The sequence below is a fragment of the Indicator indicator genome, chromosome 1, assembly GCF_027791375.1.
Source record: "Indicator indicator isolate 239-I01 chromosome 1, UM_Iind_1.1, whole genome shotgun sequence".
Taxonomy (NCBI): domain Eukaryota; kingdom Metazoa; phylum Chordata; class Aves; order Piciformes; family Indicatoridae; genus Indicator; species Indicator indicator.
The window spans coordinates 66186393-66210710 of record NC_072010.1 but is presented as its reverse complement, the minus strand read 5'-3'; the positions used below and the strand labels follow the sequence as shown (position 1 = coordinate 66210710).

The window sequence follows — 24318 nt, the reverse complement described above, 5'->3', positions numbered from 1 at the left end:
TAATCAAGAAAGATGGGACTGCTGAAAAGCAAAAATGACATCTAGGTTTCAGTATAGGTACTTGAATTCATCCCTTGTCTCCTCTTAAATTACATAAAGTGCCAAAAAAAAGTAGAGTAAATATTTCACGAATCACACTAATATGTCAAGGTTCTTTATATCTTGTCCAATAAAGCAGATGAAAATTGTATCACAATAACCAAAGGTTTATGCTAGAAGTATAATTGAAAAGACATACTTAAATGTTAACACAGACATACTTAGGTAAAACATAGAACTTAACATTTTAGATCAATGATTTTGTTGATTAAAACATAGATTTTTTCATGAAGTAAAAAAAAAAAGTTTTTTCCTACAGAAAAATTGCTAGACCTCAATTCTGAAGTACTTCACACTGAAGTCTGGACTTCAGGAAATCTATTTGAAACATGAAATGCCAACACTTGGTTGGAAGTCACAGAATAAAGTATTATGAGAACTTGCAGCATTAGGTATTTAATTTTAAACCTCACACAGTGCCACATGTGGAAGAGGCAAGAGGAGATGGGGAAAATTTAGACAAAATAACATTCAATGTTCACGCTAAGAAGGCAAACAGATCTGTCCTGTTCAGTGGATGGACAAATTGCTGCTTCCAAGCAAACGCTTTACTTCTTCACTTTCAGTGAAGTGATGACACGTAAAAATACCTCACGTCAGAGACATGTGAAAGATGTGTATGTGTATTACTTGGTTAATCCTTTTGCACTCAGAAAACAGCTATGTATAAAGAGAATGAATGTGGTCCCTACAGGAGTGCATTGTGGCTTACAACCTCATTATAACACTACTGGCAGGTAAGACTGACTTACCTTATTGTTTAAGCCATTTGTATTTTTGTCTAGCCAGCTTAACAAAAGCAGATCTTAAATGATCTTTCAGTAATACAATATAGTATAATGCCAAAGAATTGAAATTAATAACTAAGAGAAAATATAACAAAGTAACATGCCTTGTCATCAATTTAATGCACACCAAATTAAGAGTCAAATGATGGAAAAACCATTGAAATTGCTCCTTAAAGGAACATATAAAGTAGTAAGTATAAAACTTCATGGATTTTTTTTTGTCTATTCACTAAGAAAGCATTCTTCACAGACAAGATGAAAACTCGTAAGTCACAATAATACTGTATTAGACTGGCTATTCATTTTAAACAACATTGCTAACAGTTCTATGTTAAGTACTATTTATTTTTTTAATCTTCACAGTATTACTGATGGCAGACACATGGATCAGTAAACAGTTGTGGTTTGGTTTTCTTTCTTAAAGTGAATTTATTTTTTACTTCATCACATAGGATTAGTTTTATAGAAACAGTCTGTCATGTATCCTTTTTAATCATCCTTAAGGCAAGCATTATTTCCCCGGTGTCAAGTACAGAGTGGTAGTTTGAATTCTTATAAAAATAGCAAATTCATTGTAAGTATAACACCATAACAAAAATGCTAAAACAAACATACTACACTCAGACAAAATGAGCTCTCCAAAAGCACTTATGGTCACGTACTGTGGTCTGACATTGCTGTTTCTAACATCATATCACTTTCATTCATTTCAATCTCGAACGTTTCTTCCAATGGGCGACTGGTATCTGTACTTTTCCTTTGATGCGACGTCTCTAATGTTACTATGCCACTTTCATCCACACTTTGTCTTTCTATGTCGAATTCTCTGAAATCCCAGGGTGGTGAAATTATGTTCTTTAACGTCTTCATTGTGTGTACATCAAAGTCATAACATCTTAACTTGTCTTTGATCTCTGTTCCTAGGAAAACATTCAAGCCATGAGTTTATTGCAAGTGAACACTCCCAAAAAATTAATCTCAAAGAAACCGTCATCCAGAAAATACTTCGACTCTCTGCTTCCAGACAGCTGCTGCTTACTGAAGAGAGCCGTTCTGAGAAAAAAAAACCCAAGAGCCTACTTTTTTTGGGGAAAAAACAAACAAACAAAAAAACCAAACAAAAAAAAACCCTGCCACACACTATAAGAAGTGAAACTCAAATTCAAAACTCTGCTATTAGATGCAATTTCCAATTCCCTTCCCAGTTCTTTATGAGGCTTTTTGTGTTATTTGAGTTACAGGCAGCATGATGTACATTAATGCATATCACACAGCTGCATTGTTCTTCCAGATGTGCTAAGCAACTACATATGGAGCAAGACAATAATGAGAAGAAACACCTGCTTCAATTGTGAAAAAACGTCTGCAGGACAAGCAGTTGAGCACACAAATGGGCTCTGCTAGCTTCAGCCTCATTAATATGCTTGACAGAACATCAACTGTGTTCATTACAGATAAATCAAGCTCAGTGAGGCAGAAATGTGTTGCAGAAATGTTTTGAGGGCCAGAACGTCTTTGCAGACTATTTCAGACTATGGCAATATAATGTATTACTGTTATGAAGCGCTTTTTAAACCATATTTAAAGCTCTATTTTTGGATGCAGAAGATTTTATCTTGTCTCTATAGAGCAGAGTTTTGACATGGTGAAAATACATTTTCTTTACAGTCATGATGATTAAAAAAAAGAGTTGTCATCTGCAGCTGCTTGTAAATTCTGATTCAACCCACCAACTAAAAAAAAAAAAAAAGCCAAAAACCCCCCATACGCTACCTTGTAAATTAACTAGGTAATGACAGTTTTTCTTGATATAAGAATAACACTCCTCTTATAGGACTCAAAGATTTCAAGTCATGTAAGTGAAAGACTTACCAACGTAGGCCTCAGAATCACCAATATACATTTCTATGCAGTGTCCAAGCATTGTGACTGAAAACGTGTCATCCCTCCGAAGACCAAGGGCCTATTAAAAAAAAAAAAAAAGTAAAAAGGATTCAGTAGGAAATAAAACCATTTACATCTTAAGTCCATCTTAAGTTGGTTCTGAGTTTGTTGGTTTGTGCTTGACAAATGCTATCAGAGCATAGTCTTCATTGTAAAGCAAATAATTGCACAACCAAAATAATATTGTCATATGAACTAGCTGAAGCAAGCAGAGCACAAAAAAAAAAAAAAATCCAGAAAAGGTATGTGAATGACTCTCGGTCTGTATACAAGTCATGAAGTGTAACATACTACTAAACCAACAATTATAAAACCTGTAAGAAAGTTAATTTTGTGTAACCAAGCTGCAACCTACAGTGAAATACATTGAGACATGCTTAAAGTAATTACGCCTAAATGCATGTAATACAGCTTCTAGGTGAATAGAACTGCAGCTGAAAATTCAACTGAGGAAAATTCACTGTTACTCTGTGAACATGTGAAACCACCAGAACTCTCCTGCAATAATAATAATATGCAAGTATCACAGAAAAAAGATAAATCTGCGACAATAAAAATTTCACTTGCTGTAAAACTTCTATTTCAAGGCATAGAACGGAAATATTTTAATTCATTTCAGATGCATGAGAAATTTACATGCATAAAATGTATGACAATTCTGATATTCATCTAATACATAACAAAGAATAATCCAAGCACTAAGTTTCTCGAAGTGGCCATTTTTTTACCTAATGAATAAAAAACTTGAGATATTAAAAAAAAAGAAAAATATAAAATAAACATTAATTTGGAGACTGGATAAAATGTTGGTTCTCTGTTCCAAAAACCAAAACAGAACATTAAATAACAAAATCTGTGATGAGCAGTTGAGCTTAAGCCAGTTCCATACCGTATGAAAATAGTCGATGGCACTTTCAAAACTGCCCATGAGACTGTGTATGTAACCAATGGCAGAGTAAGTAGAAGCATTTTGAGGAATAAGTACAAGAGCCTGGCGGTGATACTCCAGTGCTTCTTCATATTTCCTGTAGGGATTAAATACAGGGTATCTATTACTAAGCTTCAAGGCATGTTTATAGTATATCAGTATTTTCCTTAGCTCAGTGGCACAGAGTCCTTCAAGAACTTGGAAGTTACTGCTTCATACTCTGAACACAATAGAACACGTAAGACTCATGGATGTTGGCAATTTTCTTCCTAAACATAATTGAGAAATCACTGTTCCTCTTATGTAGTGCAACAGCTGCCTACAGCTAGGCCCCACTTGGAGACAAGCTGAACAATCTGATATTGTTCAGCTAATCTAAAGCAAATCACTTTAGATGTTTAATGCTGCCCATTGTAACATTAGCTTGCTTTCTGTAGCTTTCATTTTCCCTCCCAGGGGAGTGAAGGAGCAGTACAAGACTAAATGACACACTGTTCAAAATGAGAAAATCTCTCTGGGCAGAATTTCACAACCCTGAAGTGCTACATACACTGGTGCTTTTGTCACTTTTGCTACCATCTCCATCAGGAAAGATGGTTGCACATATCTAATTTATTTATCAGCCACTTTTTTTTGAAAATTATCCATTAATTATACTGCTTATTACAGTTGTTATTTCCTAAAACAAGGTTTAAATGTGCATTATGGCATTACTCTCAGAAATTGTCACATTTTGTTTAGACGCTACAATCTCAAAGGTATTACACAGTCAAAATGATTCTATGACATCCAAGTACCAAGTTGTTAAAAATAAGCATAGAAATTGTCTATTCAAAGAAATTTTCATGTTTATAGTTATGCAGATAGCAACAGATGAAAAATTCTTAGAGGACATTAAGTAACAATTGAGGCAGAAAAGTCATGCAGCTGTTTGCTCGTCTCACAAAAATATCACCAATTTTATTTTCACTTATAGTATTCACCTGTCCAATTAGCTAACGTTGGATTTTAATATGCTGCTTTCAAATTTCAAATACCATAATGCTGGTGAGTAGACATATACCCAGCAGTTTTCTTCGTAACGGCAATAACATGTACTATCAACACTAGTAAAATTAGTTACTGCACAATTTGTCAAAGCATATGCACAGCTGCCTAAATTCTCAGATTGATTTTCCTGAAAGATAGTTTACAAGAACGTAGAAATACGTTAGGCTGGATTTCTGAACCTGAACAAATAATACGATACAAGCTGCCCTAAGTGTGATGCAGTTACTAAATTATTATAGAAATTTAAAACAAAAGGAATTATAACCAAAACAAGTATTTGAAAAACATTCAATTATAGTTATGAATAGATTCCAGAAGCAGTGCCTTTTATTTGATCTTGGCAGAAGGGGTAACTATTATACACCCATATTTCATAATGACAATGAAGACTAATTGGCAATTCAAACACAAAGCAGTTATTACCAAAGCCAAAGCAGAAGTACAACTTTTATCTACTGTAATCACATTCTCATTAGCAGCTTTGAGGCAAAATTACAGTATACATCAATTGGACAATTAGCATCATGACATTAAAAAAAATATATGGTACTGATTAAATAAAATAGAACACTGGTTAAATTCAGATTAAGGTAATTAATGAGAAAATATTACTTTATATTAAAACTGTTGAAGACCTTTTATATATTGTGCACTTTCTTTTTCTCTTCCTCAAATAGAAATACCAAACTAAATACTTCTGTTCTCAAACCCCATAAAGCAGTATTTTATTCCTGTGTGAATGTCACTGAATGTTTCACTTCAATAAAAACCACATAAGCACAAAACCACCTTTGTGTTAATTAAATCAGTGGACATATTCAAGCATGTCAGGATTGGGACAGCAGCCAGTTAGAATTCAGACCCATACAAGGATCTAGAAGCCTACAACAAAATTCCTGATAAGCATGAATAGTTAAGAAAAGGTCCTTATATAGAATACTTTAACTTCCACGTAGTAAGGCGCACATAGAGGGTGATTTAGGGATTCTACTGCTTACAAGGTACTTCTACAGCACTTTCTTGTGGTACATAATCTTGTTATGAGAACCTGGCCTAGAGAAAATACATTTGTGTAGTATTATATATAAATATAGTTCCAGTAATCTCTGCTTACTTGAGTTTTCTGCAGACATGTCCTAAGTTATTCAGTAAAGGCTCCCACTTATCAACTGTTACCTGCAAAATAACGCAACAATTCAAATAACTGCAACCCCCAAGATTGTAACTGAATTTGGTCTACTTTAAAAAGTACAAACATACAAATGAAGAATGCAATTCATTCGTGACCAAGCAAAATACCTCATTGCCAATAGCTTTGATCTTTTCCAGTGCATCCAGAAACCACTTTTCTGCAGTTTTCCAGCTAAGAATTGAGGGTGCAGGGGTGCGGGAGAAAGAGTAAATTAGTGGAGAGCGCTCATTAGCAGCACGAAAAACAACTGTACTACAAGGAACAGTTCTTTGACATAATTTTTTTGTATGAATGAAATTAAGATGTAAAAACTAGTAATTTACATTTGCTGTAAGTCTAAGAGCTAACAACACAAAGATGCCTTTTCAAGGCCTGCAACTACCCTATGACAGGCACACAGAGGAAAACAACTGATCTGTGCATGTTCCTCAAGCATTAAGTTCTTTTCTCAATCTCAAAAAAACAAAGAATATAGAAAGCAAGGGTTAAGGGTAAACATCATCTAAACTAGAACCAAGAGAAACTACAGGTCAATACAAGTACTTTAGTAGATATATTAGCATGTTACACTTCAGAAAGATCCATGTTTAAGATAGTATTTAATCCTATTTTGCAAGCTTACTCTCCATTTTGAAATGCAACCACTCCAACTTCATGCATGACAAAAGGATCTTCAGGAGCAATGCTTAAAGCCTGGCTGAAAAACCTCTCAGCTAACTTTGAGTTGTTGGTCAAACCATATTCCAGTCCAATATAGAGCATCGGCAAATGACACCTAAGAAAGGAAACAACCAACCAAATAGCAAATCACAAAAGCCCAGGTAGGCATTTTTCAGGAATGGTATCATGAACAATAAAGAAATTTCAGCTGTGTTTGTGTGTCTTCTTGTACATCTAAATAAAAGCCGATTTAAGTGGATTATTAACCTAAGGAGGAGTTTAAAAGACTTCATATCTTTGTTAGTTACTACAAGAATTTTAACTCAGATACATAATTGTAACCTCCTCTCGAATTTCCATGTGTTTTCTCCATGTTTAAGTTAGTTCTGAGGTGCTTTTTTAATACTGTCCTTCATACATTCGATTTACAAATAGAATATGGAAGGATTAATGATTAAAGAGATTACATTTACCAATAACTACAATCAAATACAATAGTTTTTATAGGTAATATGACACTATTAGTCCACTACTTATTTTACAACGTTCTCCACAGCATGGAACAGTTGTTGAAGGTATTGCTATACAGCAGTTTATGATCTGGTATGACAAATATGATTCACAAATTTCAGAGAACTTTTGATTTTACAACTTATAAAATCACAAACAATGCAGCTAAATGCAGATGATAGAATTATTTGGGTTTTTTTCTTCCTTTGTTCTCTACCAGGTAATTGTTGCAAATGTGTTCTTACTGTTTGAAGGGACATAGGTCAATATTCTACACTATTTAAAGACTAATTTCTATTTTTCTGAAGATGACATTTTTGACATACCCTTTCATGAGCTGTGCAGCTGTGAAGTACGCAGCCATTGCTTGGTCATGCTCACTCTCAACTGCAAATGAATGTCCATATGCTATCCATGCAGGTCCATAGGTTCTCTCCAGCGTAGTAGCTTTGCTAAAAACAAGAGCAAGTTACAAGCACACACATCTCAAATTAAATTTCATCTGCTTCAGATGGCCCCTTGCATGGCAATGCTATGCCACACTTAGGTACCTCTTAAGATAATCTGTAATGATCTGTGGCAAAGCTAATTTTCAAAGTTCAACCTATTTAGCACTTAAAAGTATCACCTGTTTTTAAGAATTCATGGTATCATTTCTGTGGCTGTTCATGGACACCAGGAATTATTTGATATTACTGAGCAAGAACCATGTTTAATAATTCAGCAAAACACAGAAAAAATTAGTAGTGACTTATCATGCATTACCAAATTCTAGCTATAAATTTCAAAATAAATATATTACAGCAAATTTAAGTTTCACAAGCAAGATAATGGAAATACCAAATAAACACTTAGGCTGAACCATATTGAAATTTTGCTATATACTGGCCTTAATGAAGACAAGAGTATTTATTTGTCACATCACAGACTGTGGGCCGTGCATACAAAATGTCACTCAAGTCCTGAGATGAACACTGCACCCTGAGCATCAAGACCGCAGCAGAAAGATGGGCTTGACAGGAACAGCAGAAAGCTCTGTAGGTTATTTTCTCAGTGTGAAAGGAAGGCCATTAATGAATAAACAGCTGGTGTCAGATATGCCAAACCTTTTCTTAGAAGCTTGTGACATGGAGATCCTACATGTTCCACAGCAATATGTTCTACTGCTTAACTATCATTAAATGCTGCGTTTTCTTCTAACATTGAGGGCTGGAGCACCTCTCCTATGAGGAAAGACTGAGGCTGTTCAGTCTGCAGAGAAGGCTCTGAGGTGACCTTCTTGTGGCCTTCCAGTATCTGAAGGGAGCCTACAAGAAAGCTGGGGAGGGACTTTTTAGGCTATCAGGTAGTGACAGGACTACGGGGAATGGAACAAAGCTGAAAGCGAGTACATTGAGACTGGATGTAAGGAAGAAGTTCTTCACCATGAGAGTGATGAGACCCTGGAATGGGTTTCCCAAGGAGGTGGTTGAGGCCCCATCCCTGGAAGTGTTTAAGGCCAGGCTGGATGAGGCTCTGGCCAGCCTGATCTAGAGTGAGGTGTCCCTGCCCATGGCAGGGGGGTTGGAACTAGATGATCCTTGTGGTCCCTTCCAACCCTGACTGATTCTATGATTCTATTCTATGATTTTGGCTTAATCTTGTTTTTCACAGTTAAACTCATTATTTCTCATCACATATCCTCAAGAACAGTATGTTCTGTCTCCTAAGACAAAACTTGACACGTTCAAACATTTTCATCTTCCCGTCCTTCAGTCCCTTGAAAAAAAACATTTCCTCATTGGCCACCTTCTCCAGAATGCTTGTGTAATGCAATCTCTTGAATTCAACTCAAACATCTGATACTCATCTTGGGTTCTTCAGGGGCATTGACTTGTCAACAGCAACATTACTTCAATACAGCTTTGTAATTGTTATAAAAGATGGATTATGTTCTATGACAAATGTCGGTTTCTTAATTTGTCACTGAAATGAGACAAACCCTTTGGCAAGATGTGAAGGATGCAGACAGGTCCTTCTGGAGCAGCCAGAAGGACACTTCCCTTGCATGCTACTGGGCACTGCCCAGCTGTGCCTTCTATCCTTTTCAGAATGCTCCAGCATGATGTTCTTGTGACTCCAAAATAATATGGGGAGCTTGTGTTTTTATCCATGGTACTTCCAGGTCTTTTCCCAGACTACTGCCTAGCCTACAGGTGTCCCTAGCCTTGTAGCTGTACATTATCATTCTTCTCCAACAAATATGGGCATCTATTTTACTATTTTACCAGACATTTTTCCCCTCTTTGCCTGAACTACTTTGAATTTTCACGTTATTTTGGGTGGGGTTTTTTGTTTGTTTGCGTTTTCCTGACACATCTATAGCCCCTTTGTGGCTAGGGATGCTTGCAGATTTAAAAAAGATGTTCTTTATTTCAAGCCTAAAGCCATCTATGTCACTCAGGACAGCTTCTTCAAGAATTTCATGCTGGTACTTCTCAAAAATTGAAATAGTTTACTCATAATAACCAGGCATTTAAACGGTTGAAATTACTAACCCCTATTTACTTATATTATCCATAAAGGTCTTGAGAAGAAGAATGAGTGCCATACAAGTTGATTTAAGCCTTCTCAGTTTAAGCCTAGAGCACCAAAACAAATGTCCTACTCCACAGCAAGTGCCTGCTCCCTGGTGCTGCTATGCAACACTTATCAGCAAGACCTATAGGAAAGAGCATTGAATTGACTGAACAACCTAAAAAGTCCATGGCTCCTTGTGCAAAGAAGGAACTAGACTGACAAGTGTCAGAATTTTCCAAGTATTTCCTTTAAACTACGAAACCTGAACCTGGGAGAATGTCCAAGTGTCCTCAAGCTAAGATTCGAGGCTTGTTTACCTAGCTGTAATTAGCTATTAATTAGCATTAAATATGTATTTGGCAAGGGAGCAATAGATTCACTAAGGAAAAAGATGAAAAAAAAATTACCTGAGATATCTTCTGGCATGTTCATTTTTGTGGCCAACCATGAGATAATAGCAGCCTACTGCAAACCATGACACCTACACATTAAAATCACAATAGACTATTAGAAGCATCGCACTGATTTTAGAGAAACATCACCATAGGTGATGATAAACAGAGGAACAGATTATTAAAAGAGAGGCTAGGACATTTTCACTGAAATCACAGTCAGCTTTTCACATAATTTGCTATTGCAGACAAGCTGCAACTGCTGGCATGTACATCTCCAACTGAGTTTCTTCAGCTTCACAGAGAACTAAGTGGAAAGCTCATTGCTGTCTTCAATTACCTACTGGTAGGAAATACAGAGACAGAGCTAGACTCTTCTCAGAGGTGCAGTGATATGATGGGAAGCAATGGGTACAAGTTGCAACATGGGAAATTCAGATGGAGTAAAAGGAAAACACTTCACTGTGAAGGTGATCGAATATTGGAAAGGCATGGACATTTATTACTGTACTATTTGACTTAAATTATTTAAAGTGAATACCTCACATAGAATACATTTTACAGATAATCCCTTTTAAAAAAGGAACCTTGGTGTAAAAAAATTACAATGCACAGAAAATAAAATGAGAAAACCATTTTTACTAGGTCCACCCAGAAACACACTTTTAATTCTGTTTCTCAAACTGACTATTATTATATGCTTTCATCTATTAAAAAAAATTAACTAGTAATGAAGTCTTAGAACAACTTACAGGATTATTTGGGTACAAGTCCACCAGTTTGTGAGAAAGATAGAAAAGCTCTATATAGTGGGAAGAAAGAAGGAAATTAAAGCATGCTAAAACATTAAGATGGTTCATTAGCTTTCTATACAAACTATCCAGGACATCTACTGCTATTAATGCTTAAGTGAACAGAAATGGTTTCCATTTAGTGGCAATGCTTCAAATTGCCTCAAAATAGATTTGGGGTTGCAGTGAACTGACAAAAAAAACCAAACAGCTAAACAACTTGTAAGTCTTCACACCATGTAAATAAGCAGCTATATACCCTATCCCTTAAGAATTCTGCAAACTTAGGTCATTAGCATACTTTAAAATAAATCCCTGTAGTATTACACTTGAATGTGTCTTGTCAAGGTATAACATACTGGCTAGATCAATCTCTAAAATGTAGAGTGCTGTGAATTAATACACTGAAAATAGGACAAAAGCAAACAAATTACTATGTCACTAGGAATAATTCCAAATTTTTTAATTCTCTAGTAAAAAGAATTCTAATTATTAGCTTACTATGCATTTTTCTAGTAACAATGGAAGTAATCACATGTAGGATAGTAATTCTATGCAGTTCCAAAAGAAGTAACATTACAATACATAAAACTCCTATTTCCACAGAATGCTGGCCATATTTTCAGATGTAGTTAACTGTAGTTCAGATGTTGTAACTAAAAAGTGCATTTACTAAACACTGAGAACTAGTACACCTCATGACCTATGGCATACATACAATGCACTATTCTTTGAGAGACTGCAAGCCATACGGGCTCCCCATTCTGATTTTCCCACTGGTTTTAAAGACATTCAAGCTCCTCACTTTGGTTGTTTATATACGCAATGTGAAATGAGAATAAGCGATCTTGGTGGCAAGTAAGCTAGTCTTGTAGTTCTGTCAGAGGTGCTGCATGATTATTCACTTGTTTGAACTAAAAAGAGGTCTCCACAACAGCAAAGGCATGGAGAAGGTAGATTTTTTTCTTTTTTCTAATATGGAAAACCGTGTCCACCTAAGCATATACACTGCCGAAGAGTTCCTTCTACTTTAAATGTATTTTATTTTGTTGCTGAGCAGAAAAAGTTCATCTAAATATTGTTGGGAGATCACCTCTAAACAGAAATCAAACCACAGAATTAAGCAGTGTAGCTCACTTTCTGGCTACCACTGGTTAAAAGACAGTGACACTCATGATAAAGAATGAATAAAGACTCTTTGCCCAACTATTCCCTTCCCTGCAGCTTTTAGCTCCATTCTCTTCCTCTTATCACTGTTTTTTTTGAAACTGCAGGTAGGAGGAAAAATACATGTAATTTTTAAATGGTATATAAGAAGGCATCTTTAAATCTTTCTTGTTTTTAAATTGAAGCTTTAGTCCTCTTTTGACTCATACTTAATGTTGTGTTTCTTACCATTTGCTTTATTAAGCTCCACAAGCGTTCCTATATGCACAGGTAAACAATTTGCATGGAAAGGATCTTTTTCCATCACTCTAAAAAAAAAAAAAAAGGAAAAACAAAAGCTGCAATGCACATTTCAAAAATGTTACTTTCTTACAAGAAAGCTGCTTTTATAATATGTAATGTTCCAATTAACTACCACTTTAGGCACTGGAAAGCTATTTGTGACTGGAAGGGAACTACTAACAGCATAATAAAAGTTATTCTGAGACCAGAAAAATAACTATTAATTTAGCTTAACAGAAGAGAAAACTAGAAAATTTCAGCAAGTTGAATAGACAATTAGAAACATTTGTTTGCAAGTCATTTCAAATTTAACCAGAAAACAGCAAGCAACATTTCTATTCTTCCTTTCCATAGGTTTGACAGCAACTATCAAGCATTAGCCCACAGCTTTTTGAGCTCAACACTAGGCCATATGCCTCAGGAAATATTTAGCTCAGTTTTAAATTTTTATTTCCTGTGGCACTAAGAAATGGAAGATGGTATTCACAGACAACAGATTGCATGTAGAACATGGCTTGCAGGCATGCATCCTTTTTATAAGCATTGGCATTTGGTAAACTGAGGTAGGGGTAATTATCTTTAAATATATTCACAGAATGTTTTAAATTGTAAGTACATTATGACTGTTTTCTGAGAAGTACATTTTGAAAAAGTTAAAAGCTTAGTTGACATTTTAAAGTAATTCAAAGTATTGCAAATGAAAAGAATAAAAGAACATATAAAACAAGTATATTAAATGGTCTCTTGAAGAGAGTCTAAAACTTTCAAGTTACATGGATTTTCTCGACTCTAGCATCTGTATAACAGCCTCCTCCTTAGGAGATATTTAATCCAGCCACTTTCTGTTTGACCAGATGTGGCAATTAAGTTTCTGAAACAAAGATGCAATAGTGTACTTTTGTTGGCTTACTCAGAGTAATTTATTTCAACAGGATCCTGATTTTACTCAGGTGTTTAAAATTCATTGTACCAACAGCCATCCCAAAAACCTTGTCTGTACTGGATTTTATGAGACATTCTACACAGTTGGTTTGCTTCAGCTACGAAAAAGCTGTGCTATTGGGGGCGGAATAAATAATAGTTAAAAAAAAAAAAATCAACCCCAAAACAATTATCCTTATATTTTATACTACTAATATTCAGAGTCTCTGCAGCACATAAACAATACATTTTTCTTAGAAAGGTAATTGTCAGGCCAGCAGAAAAAATAACTCCAAAATTGTGTGTTCAGACCTACAGTTGTTGAGGAGCAATCCATTTGCTTGTTCTGACCTGACAACTAGACAGCAGTGTATGTCCAGGCTACTTGGCACATCAAAATTAACCTAACTTTTAATGAGCTTGAGACATACTTCCTAACTAACCAACTGAACCAAAGCTATTCATTCTGAAGGCCCAACAAGGAATAGGTAGAACACACAAAATTGAGAGTATCACAGTAAGGAAGAGGATGGAAGTAAAGTGAAGCATAGTGTTGATTAACCAGAATTTTGCTTTGAATACCACTGCTACGTTATTATAAAAAAAAAAAAAATGCATTTTGCCAGATACAAGCTACACATTTGAAACACCTGAAGCTTTGTAGCAAATTGTTATGTAGGTCACTGCATTGAATAATGATATTCACTGTAAGTCCAGGCATAATTATTGCACTACACTGTATGAGAAAAACTCCTCGAAGTTGCTTTGTATACTCACACTGAAGTAAGCTTGTAACACATTTTGAAATCACAGTTGTAATAGTGTCTTTCAGCTAAGGATACTACCACATCCAGATTTTCCTGAAGACCATCTACTGATTCAGGAATCAATGTTTCACTGGGTTTATTATACTGAAAGACAAAAGGAACAACAACCAATCTAAAAATCAGATGGCATAAGTACTAATATTTTTAGTTTGAAGAGAATATTTAAGATGCATTAAGCTTCTTAAAATGTTACACTTTTAAGTTTTAAACTTAAAGTCCACAAAACATGTATTTGGTAAAGTAGTTCTTTATAATGTACTTAAAAACTCCTTTAAAACATGCAAGCTGTGTCAATATCTTAAAGGAACTGATGTTTTGCATGCAAATAGTCTTTCTCCTCACCTAGAATTTTGTCAGGAAATAAAACTAAAGAAACCAAACTATTTAAAATTTAAGTTGTCACCACACCAGAAAAATAAGTTTATGTAAAATTATTATACTACTCCCACACAGGGATATGTACTGCATCCTAAGTTTTAAGTAACCACAACTATGGAGCGCTTCTTTATTTCAATGTTCAGAATAAATGGAATCCAAGAAAATGCCCATCTGAAGTCAAGACTTTGAATCAATTCTCCAGCTTTTTAGCCAGTTTTGAGGTTTACCTTTTTCAATTTATTCTCAAATAAAAAGTGAAGCAACTCTTGTTCTTCTTCTGTACATTGTCTGCTAAGAGGTAGAGATTCAAGAAGTTCTTTTTCTATGTGAATTTAAAAAAAAAATCATATTAGAGAAGAAATAGCAAGATTTAACATTTTAAGAAATTTACGATGCTCTTCCTGAAACTACAAGGAAGGTAACAATGCAGATACACTAAAGAACACTATTAATTTTGAAACTCAGTGATTGAATTCTTAGGTTTGTATTCCACATTTTAAAATAAAATTTAAAGAATGTGACATAATGCATCACTTTTTATTTATTTTATCACGTGGAATGCTATACTAATTAATGCCTGCTATGACTAAGCAAACACCAGTAGGGTTTTGTGGATTCAAAGCCTGTACAGGAGTAACATTGTATAGCCTGGGCAGAGAGAGTGAGAGTTTCTGGAGTTAATAAACAGGACAGCTGGGTTACTTTGTCACTTTTAATTCACAGCACTGCAAGATGGAGAAATAAAGTTCCAAATGTAAATTTGAGCAGATTATAACTTTTATCCATTTCAAACATTTTCCATTCTTAACATTTAAAGTCTGTTACTTGTCTTACTGTGTTAATTTTATCCAGGCAAGAGGCATATTTAGAAAGCAGCTAAATTTTATGTGTATTTATGAAATACTGCTATCCAGACCTTCTTGTGCTGTCAGCATATGGTGCGATGTTAAAAGATCAAATGCTTCAAAGCAGTAAACATCAAGCTTCAAGGCCTCTTTGTAGCTGTATGTTGCTAGGGTTCTATTATCCAAAGCATCATAGATCTTCCCTCGCAAAAGGCATATAGAGCTCTTGATCTGGTGGAAAAGCAGGGCTGGAGGTCAAAGACTGAATCAATGTTTGCAATTTGGTTTTGAGCACAAATCAAATGGGCTCCCTGAAAAGTAAAAAGCATTTAATGTATGGTAGAACCTGGTTTTCTAGTGCTAAAATACTGCCTCTAATATCTTTTAAAAAAAAATCAAATTAACGCTCAAGTTATTTACAGCCAAAAGAACACACGCTTGAAGTAGTAGTATTGCAGTTTATCTTTTCTAGTTCCAATATCCATCTCTCTGGTATTGAGTTGTAAGCTAATTACACTAAATTCTCTTCACATTCAGTATAGGGAAATTGCCACTTTCAAAGACGATTCACGTGTTTGTTAACTATGAAACCATACATTTCATGCAACACAAGAATTGTGTCATCTCTACTGACTGCAGTAATCTGACATGAAAAAATCATCCGCTTTTTCAATCCAAAACATAGATATTTCAGAAACAAAAGTACTGAAAGATCATTATTCTCATAAAGTTGTGCTACAATGCCTAATAACTACGTTCTTTTGAAACTCCCTAGATGGGTGTTCAAGTTTAGCCAGAAGGCCACGTAAGTATCAGCACATTACTTGGAGAAAGTTCATGCATTAGGCATCTGTATCATCAGACTAACCAGGCAGACCATCTCTCAGGAGCCCACACAGTAGAAGCAGTATAGCATCATAAACAACTAATAAACCTCATGGGGGTGCTAAAGTAGTAATACTGTTCCCAGCTCAGAGACCAGTCATTCTTACTCTGAAAGCAGTGTTTGCACAAACTTATCAAAATAAATTTGAAAAAAAAAACTTTTCTAAAGAGGAGTTTGAGCTAAAATGTGTTGAAGCAGTACCCAATTCAGCAGTTTTATCCTTTGGCAAATGTAAGTCATCTTCGCATTAGTGAGCTATATTATCACACACATTTGCAAACGTAAGGGCTAACAAAGTTGAGTTATTTTGGCTGGGTTATTTTTCAGTTAAAATGAATTCTCAATTTAGTCAAATAATCAGCCACAAACACTGGGGCAGAGTATCATAAAACAGGGACAGGATGGTGAATGAGCAAGAATGAACAGCTGAAGCTGAGGACTTCTTCCTTTGTTTTCAATGTTATCTGATATGCCCCCATGAAGGTGCAGCACAGCAACTCAGTCTAATCTGCTTCTCCCTTAAGCCCATTAAAGCCAACATTCAAAAATCAATTTACATCAATGATTTAACTCATTTTGTGTACAGGGAAAACACCATTTGTCAATGACCTCCAGTATAGCTTCAGGTAATAAACTTCATTTCATAACTCCAAAAGTAAAGACTCTTCATGGTACTAATCCCATTTAACTGTGTGCCTGTACAGATTTTTTTTCACTGAGCTTTAAAAGATTCACCTTACCACAAAGTTTGCAAGCATGATCAAAAAAATGTCCCACTGAGAGCAACACTTGAGTGATTAAGGAAATATTTAATTTAAAATAACTGCAGGAGGAGAAAGCTTTCTTTGTTATCTCAGAACCTACAGCTCAACTGTCTGTATTATGAAGTACAAAATTGCAGTATAGGTACTAGATCGTGAACTTCCTGCAGTGTCTTCAAATAATTTATGGGAAGTTGTTGAAGAGTGCTCTTCCTTTTTGCAATCCAAGTTAGTTTCATACAGGCAAGCTAACACATAACTTCTGACTGAAAGCAGAACAATTTGACATTTCTGACAATTATGTTATTGAAGAGCTTAAACACAGTTTCAGATTCATACAGCTGCAAAATCACTTTGACTTCACACATTTTTCTCTCATTTATAAAAATATTTGTTTAAAAATACATCACTTACAGATGACTGCGACATCTCCCAGTCTGTGGCAGAGTCTTTCAATCCACTTTCATCTTTCAAGTATTTTTCAAAAAGTCTTTTGTTGATTGGCTCTTCCATATCAAGAATATCCAGGGCCTGCTGATGCTCTTTTGCAGCATACTGCCAAACACGTGTATGTAAGAAAACAAGAATGGGATTTGAAACATCTGTACATAAAGCACCAATAAACACAGTGTCATCATTCAAAGGCACACATTGTATCAACCACTGCTCGATCAGCAGGTTTTTCATGCATGCATGTTCCTATCTGGACATAAGCAATTCTACAATTGCAGCCAACTATTTTACTATAACTAGCAAAAAGTTATAGAATTAACACCTACAGAAAAACCTATTATTCAGCATTATGCAATCATGAAAGTAGATATGCTTCTAAAAACAGTTAATACAGGTTTTAACAAAATACAATGATTTTATTCTATAAGCAGCACGTTATTCTATTTCAAATTTCTATATCTAATCTACAGATTCATTCGTTTTTCCTATGAAAGCACCATGGCTTACAGCCCGTGTATCACATTTGATACATAAGTATAAAGGTGCTAACTATAGTTATGCAACCACAAATCTCCTCTGGTCAGACTACAATCAACAAATTAAAAACATAAACACGAAGATGTGAGGCAAAAAATGGTTCACATTCTTTCCTCACAAAATATCAGAAGAGTATTTTGTTTCTTGGGATTGGATTTCTTCAGAATCATACCACAATAGATACTCTAGTGACTGGTACCGAAGGTGAAAGAATGAAATTAACTGTCCCAAAATTTAAACCTGTGACTTGAATGAACATAGACCTCTACACCACCTGTCAGGTACCTAGTCTTCCCAAGATGCATCTTTTATTTATTTTGGTTCAGTTCCAATAGAGGGTAAAACATGTACTCACATGACATCTAGCTGCAAGGTAGCGACATGCTTCATATAACTGAAAGAAAGTTTTCATACGTATTACTTATAGAGAGACAGCATGTTTACATCCCCTGCTAGACTCCATCTTGCACTCTCATGTTTTCAGCTGCATGGCTTCTTCATCCCTTTCACCTCCAAAAATCTTATCTGACCAAAATGAGTAGCATTTTCTCTATTATTAAACTCTCTGAAGACACACTTGCTTCACTCTTGCCTTCACTACTCAGTAGCAGAGTGGAAAGACAATTTAAAAACTGCACCTGGGTGACACTTCCCCTTCCAATACTTGTTGTAGTTACATCTTTAGACCTTTTCTCTTTTCTGTGACCCTAGCTGAGGACAACAGTTTCAGTCTGGCCAACTGAACACAGGGCTATACTTGGTTCAGATAAACTACATTATGCAGGGCTTTTAATTATTTTTTCCATAATCCTCATTGTCTGATGGTGAAGAAGTCACTGTGCTTAGCAGCAAAGGTTTAAAAGTGGAACAACAGTAGAAAGTCCTTGACTAAAATGACATACCTTGTCCAACTTACGTGATCGAAGGGCATGTGCTGCCCTGTGATACTGAGCTGTTAGGTAAAGACATTGGGCCAACCAGTAGATATCTTGTGGTTCCTCTAAAATGAAATAAAAAAATATAAAACGTTAATTTATAATATATCTTTAAACACTTAGAAATAAAATACATTTGCTTCACTAGAAATGTAGTTTTCTCCTACTCTACTGTCCTATCGAGTTACAAGGTTGGGGTTTTTTATATCTATCTATCTACCTATACATATAAGCACCTTATAGTACCCAGCAGAGAGACATTAAAAAAACAACAAAACAAAACAATCAGATTTTAACTTTAAAGACATGAGGTATTATACTGGACAGTGAAATCAAAGAATCTCATACCAGTGGTCTGTCATGGTAAGGAGACAAGAGTGATACAGATCTAAAAAAGCAGCAGTTGTAGGTTAGCCTGCCTTGGGCACAGAGCAGAAAAAAAAAAAAAAAAAAAAAAAAAAAAAAAAAACACCACCAAACCCTGAACTGTCTCTCACAAAAAAGATCAGTGGGAACCTAACACTAGTGAAAGCACTAGACTTCTGCAGCTTGAAGTTACAATTGCAAAAGCACAGCTTGGGACTCTCCTACTTTATTGGCAACCAAAGCTTTTCCAGAATCCATACCCTAGAAAAAGTTTAAGAAGTGTAAATGGACGGTGCCTGTAGGCAAACACAGGCTGCCAGCATCAACTCACTCTGTAAACCTCCATTCTACTTATTACCCAGAGCAACAATGAATCCTGCAGGAAACCACCACTGTCTCTTGTAGTTCGCTCTTTCATCTTTTAAGGCGGGCAAACCTTAAGGATTTGCCAAATATTAGTTTTAACACAAAGTTCAAAAGGGAAGTAAGATTGGCCCTGCTCTATTTTGAAAAACAGCATTCCAAAGATCACAGAAAAATCACATACCAAACTCAAAACTTCAACATTTAGCCAAACAGCTTTAAAAAACCCAACAAACCACAACAAATCCGAAAGAGAACATGAGGAAAAAGTTTATCTAAAATAATGTAAAAAGCAATTACTTACCATGAGACAGTGAAGCTACTTTGTCTGCCCAAAACAGGGCACTTTGATATTGCTGCTATAAAAGCATGATAGATGCAATTAGTATTTATTTGGAGTTAGGGTTCCTGGATTATTCTGAAATAGACTGTACATCATTCACATTTAATATCTTATGCACGTAATCCTGAATGGCAATTCACACTTGAGATCTTTGTAAGTTAAAAAAAAAAAAAAAAAAGCTAATGGATATAGATATATAAATTACCTTAGGAAGCTTCAGCAGCACCATGTCTCTTTGAAATTTTCTTGCCCCAATCAGGATGCTTTAACCTTACACAAACCAGTCCCTGTGTAAATTTCCCCTTATTTCTGGATACACAGTTTCACTTTCAAGTCTACAGTTAAGAAGTGGGTGAAATAGAGGAGGCTGGTGGCAACTAGAGATCAAATAGAAGCACGGTTTGCAGATATATCCCACAAACTCAGCTAAGGTTGTCATCAGATTTGGGTTGCTAAGCAAAACTTCACAAAATCGTCTGGGATTATTCTTTGAGAAGATCAGCATGGGCTACTGTTTTTTTTTTTTTAATCCTTCTCTATATTATGAAGCATAATACACTTCCCAGGATCTGCAGGATATTTAACAGATATCCTGCCATTGCATGGATGTGCAATACTAGAAAAGCCTCAATCATTTCTGCTTTTCCCACAATGTCACAGGTGTGTACTTTGTTTGCAATCTTAGGGACTGTTCTGTACTTCTGGAGTAGAGGTTTGGCAGACTTTTCCAAAATGCACACTGATGGTATTCCAGTCTTCACAAAGCTCTACACTCCATGACCTAAGTGGTCTCTTCTGTGTTGTATTCTCACATTCTCTACTTAATGGGAATTAAGAATGTCCAGCAAATTTGCTAAGAGGATAGTTTGGTTTTAATCTGTGCTCCCAGAAAGAAAAGAAAACAAAACCAAGAAAGTCCACCAAACCAAAATCCCACGTGTAATAGGTGTCTACAAGAACTAAGGTTTAAATAACTCTCTCAATACCACAAAATGAAAAGCATAATCCAGGGCTATAGGGCATTACACAACTTTTGTTAGGCAGTTCTACAGTACAAAAAGCCAACTATATTACACAAAGAAGCTGTCCCATGGTGCTCCTGATGGCCCCCTTCTCCATGTAGCTTCATGGCCAAGCAGCCTGGTGAACCAATCTAACTCCAATGAGTATAACAAAACTAAATGACAAGATCCACCAAATTAATTTAGGACCCAAATGAATCTTTGAATTAGAAATAAAGCAGTTTCATGCTATATTTAATCTAATTATTAACGTAGTTTTCCTAATGTGCGGGGTTTGTTTGTTTGCCCTGCAGCAACATAATTGCTGAATCCATCAACAAATGAAAACAAGCCTGCCCTTCTAACAGCAGCCTACAGTACCGTACGTTAGTATGATGGACACCTATAATCACTGGTAAGTGGCCCAACTTACACAACCCTCAAGGGAGGGATCCTGCAAATACGTCTTCACTACACAGCAGCCTTCCCTCTCCAACAGACGGTTTTCTTCCTTAATCTCCTCCAAACGAGGAAGAAAGCACGAAAATCTCCCCGTCAAGCTACCAGGAGGCCACATGCACCGACTCCCAGCGGAGACCGCACAGCCGGCGTTTCCGGCCCGCCGCACTCCTCTCCCGCCCCGCTGCCTCCCCTTCGAGGGGAAACGGAGCGTTATTTCAAAATTAACTCCCTTTCTCCGGCCATGGAGGCTGGCACCTGCAACCCACACCCTGCCCGCCCCCATGAAGAGAGCTAAGAGGGGCTCTTCCTCGGGGAAAGCCAGCGGGCCAGCCGCCCCTTCCCCAGCAAACCCCACCCCGCACCAACGGCCGCTTACCCCGCGCCTCACCTGGTCGATGTACTGCCGCACTCGCTTCCTCAGCCGCTCCAAGTTCATCCTCCCGCGCCGCCTGTGGTGCAGCTGAGCGGAGACGGCCCAGACGCCGAACCCGCCGCGCCGACACCGCTACCCTCTTCAGCGCCCGCCCGGCGAGGCGCCCTGCACGCCGGTGCCGCGCTCAAACACGCCCCGCTTCCTTCCCCCTCTCCCTTCCCTTCCTCCCGGAAACAGCGCTCCGAGCGCATCGTTCCGGCAGCGCTGAGAGCCGCCAGTGGAACGAGAGTCCCGCCAGGCAGGCTGAGGCCAGCCCCCAGCTTTATCTTGATACTTTTCTCTGTAGTCCACCCCACCTGATAAATTTACTCTAAGACCCTTTTCCGCAGTTCTGAGGCGAAGGTTTGTCTCTGTGAAGGCCCCGTATTGGAGTGAGTGCAGAATAGGGCAACGAAGCTGGTGAAGGGCCTGGAGAATAAATCTTACGAAGAGTGACTGAGAGAGCTGGGGCTGTTTAGTTTGGAGAAGAGGAAGCTGAGGGTAGATCCTCTTTGCTCTCTACAACCACCTGGAAGGACGTCGTAGAGAGGCTGGTGCTCGTCTCTTTTCACAGGTAATTAGTGATAGAACAAGAGGGAATGGCCTTAAGCTATGACTGGGCAGGTTTAGACTGGACATTAGGAATTTTTTTTTCACAGAGTGGTCAGGCCTTGGAATGGGCTGCCCAGGGAGGTAGTTGAATCACCAACCCTGAGTGTGTTTAAGGGTGGCTTTGATGTGGTGCTTGGGGATATGGTTTAGGGGTGAACCTTGCAGAGTAGGGTTATCAATTGGACTTGGAGATTCTGAGGGTCTTTTCCAACGTGTTTCTGTGATTCTGTGATAAGACAGAATCAGCTACTGCAGCCTTGAGGTGAAAATACATCAAGACTTTGTAGTGATGGTGGATGATGTGTCAGGAGGTTTTCTACCAGTCCTTTATCAACCAGTCATTTTTTATATCACTGAGATTAGGGAATCGTTATCCACTAGGACAGTCCTGGAAAATATCAGCTTTTACTACTGGAAAATGGATGGTGTGAACCATTAAAATGCCTGATTTGAAATAATTCAGGTGCTGGCCAATTGATCTTGGAGCAGATGTGCCTGGTACAAGACAAGCAACTGTCTGCGTTTGCTGTAATGGAGAAGGAAACCTGTGTCAGGGTTACAGCATGGAGAAGGCTGCCGTGATGGTGGCTGGCTGCAAGCAAACAGTACCTTTTTGAGAAAAATGGATCCATGTTCCCTATCTTGACCTATTTGCAGTAACTGCACTTTGATGTGAAACTCTTTGAATTCAGTGATTCTATCTTGTTACTAGTTAGGTCAGATTTTCATCTTGCACTGTGTCACCCCTTTGGAGCTGTTTCTTCACATCACTGTTGAGCATGTGTGCTACATACAGCAGCCACTCATTTTATGCCTGCAGAAAAACATAGATCTGTTTTGCCTTTTTAAAAGTCAACTGCATTTGTGGTCTGCTACTTTTTTTTTTGTGTGTTGGTAATCAAGATCTTGATGAACGCAAAATCCTCATTAATTTTTCCATTAGATCATTTAATGATCACTTGTCTTTTGGTAGTGGTTTCTTTAGATCCAACTGTGATGGTTTGAAACTGTCTCTTTAATTTTTCTTTGCAAAGTTCAAGCAGAGAAAGCGAAAGGGTGTAAATAAGTCACTATTGGGTGTAAGAAAGCAAAACAATGATTGTTCTAAACACTTCCATTGGATAGATAGAAATGTTTAAGAACTACTACTCAAAACAAAGTAGGCACAGTTGGGGCAACTTGCTGGGCTGTCTGGCTGCTGTTTCTTCTTCTCTTCTGGCTGAAGATAACACACCGACCTTGACGAGCTAAGTTAAGAACCTTTCTGCTTTAGCTAACTTTGCTTTCTGCCAGGGGGGTCTGGGGGGGAGGCCCCTGGGAGAGAGGCCCCTTGGGAAAGGTCCCCTTTGGGGGAAGCAAAGGGAGCTTGGTTGTGCTTTTCTGTTGATTGTATATATTTGTAAATGTTGTGAATTTTGTATATTTGTACATATTCATTGCAATTCGTCATAGATTGTAGATTTTGCTTGTAAATACAGCTTTCATTCACTTCCAGACTCAGCTAGCCTGGTTATTGTGGGGGCGGGGGGGGGAATTTCAGCTCACACTGACACACCAACAGATTAAATAGCTCAGTAGAGAGTCAAGTTTGAAACATCGTCAAATGCAAAACAAAGGAATGAAATTAAATATGAAAATGAACAGTAGGTGCTAACCTCTAAGATCAAAGTCTTAGCTGGGGAAGAAAAAAAAATGATGCACAGGAAGTGTGGGGGCTGGAAAAAAAGAAAATGCTCTTGTTGAAGATGGGTAACGGTTAAGAGCAGCCGTACTCACAGGGAGCTGGTCTGGCATGTAGAGAGGACTTGTGATCTGCAGGATCCTGAGTGGCACAGTGAACGTTCTATGAAGGTG

At 37.1% G+C, this 24318-nt stretch overlaps 1 protein-coding gene across 2 annotated transcripts; it reads right to left on the bottom strand.

The window, feature by feature from the left end:
- Positions 1-1510: 1510 nt before the first annotated feature.
- CDC16 (cell division cycle 16) lies at positions 1511-21876 on the bottom strand. 2 transcript variants are annotated; one of them, XM_054383246.1, is made up of 18 exons: positions 21829-21876; positions 19939-19993; positions 18873-18970; positions 18326-18364; positions 17395-17535; positions 15405-15564; positions 14716-14810; positions 14061-14194; positions 12309-12388; positions 10875-10924; positions 10138-10211; positions 7498-7623; positions 6624-6776; positions 6109-6172; positions 5924-5985; positions 3721-3856; positions 2760-2850; positions 1511-1807 (listed from the first exon to the last, which is right to left on the bottom strand). In XM_054383246.1, the coding sequence occupies exons 1-18, from the start codon at positions 21874-21876 to the stop codon at positions 1542-1544; spliced, it is 1872 nt and encodes a 623-aa protein (XP_054239221.1). In that variant the 3' UTR covers positions 1511-1541. The 2 variants fall into 2 exon arrangements, with proteins under 2 accessions (XP_054239221.1, XP_054239229.1); XM_054383254.1 differs by lacking the exon at positions 6624-6776.
- Positions 21877-24318: the final 2442 nt, after the last annotated feature.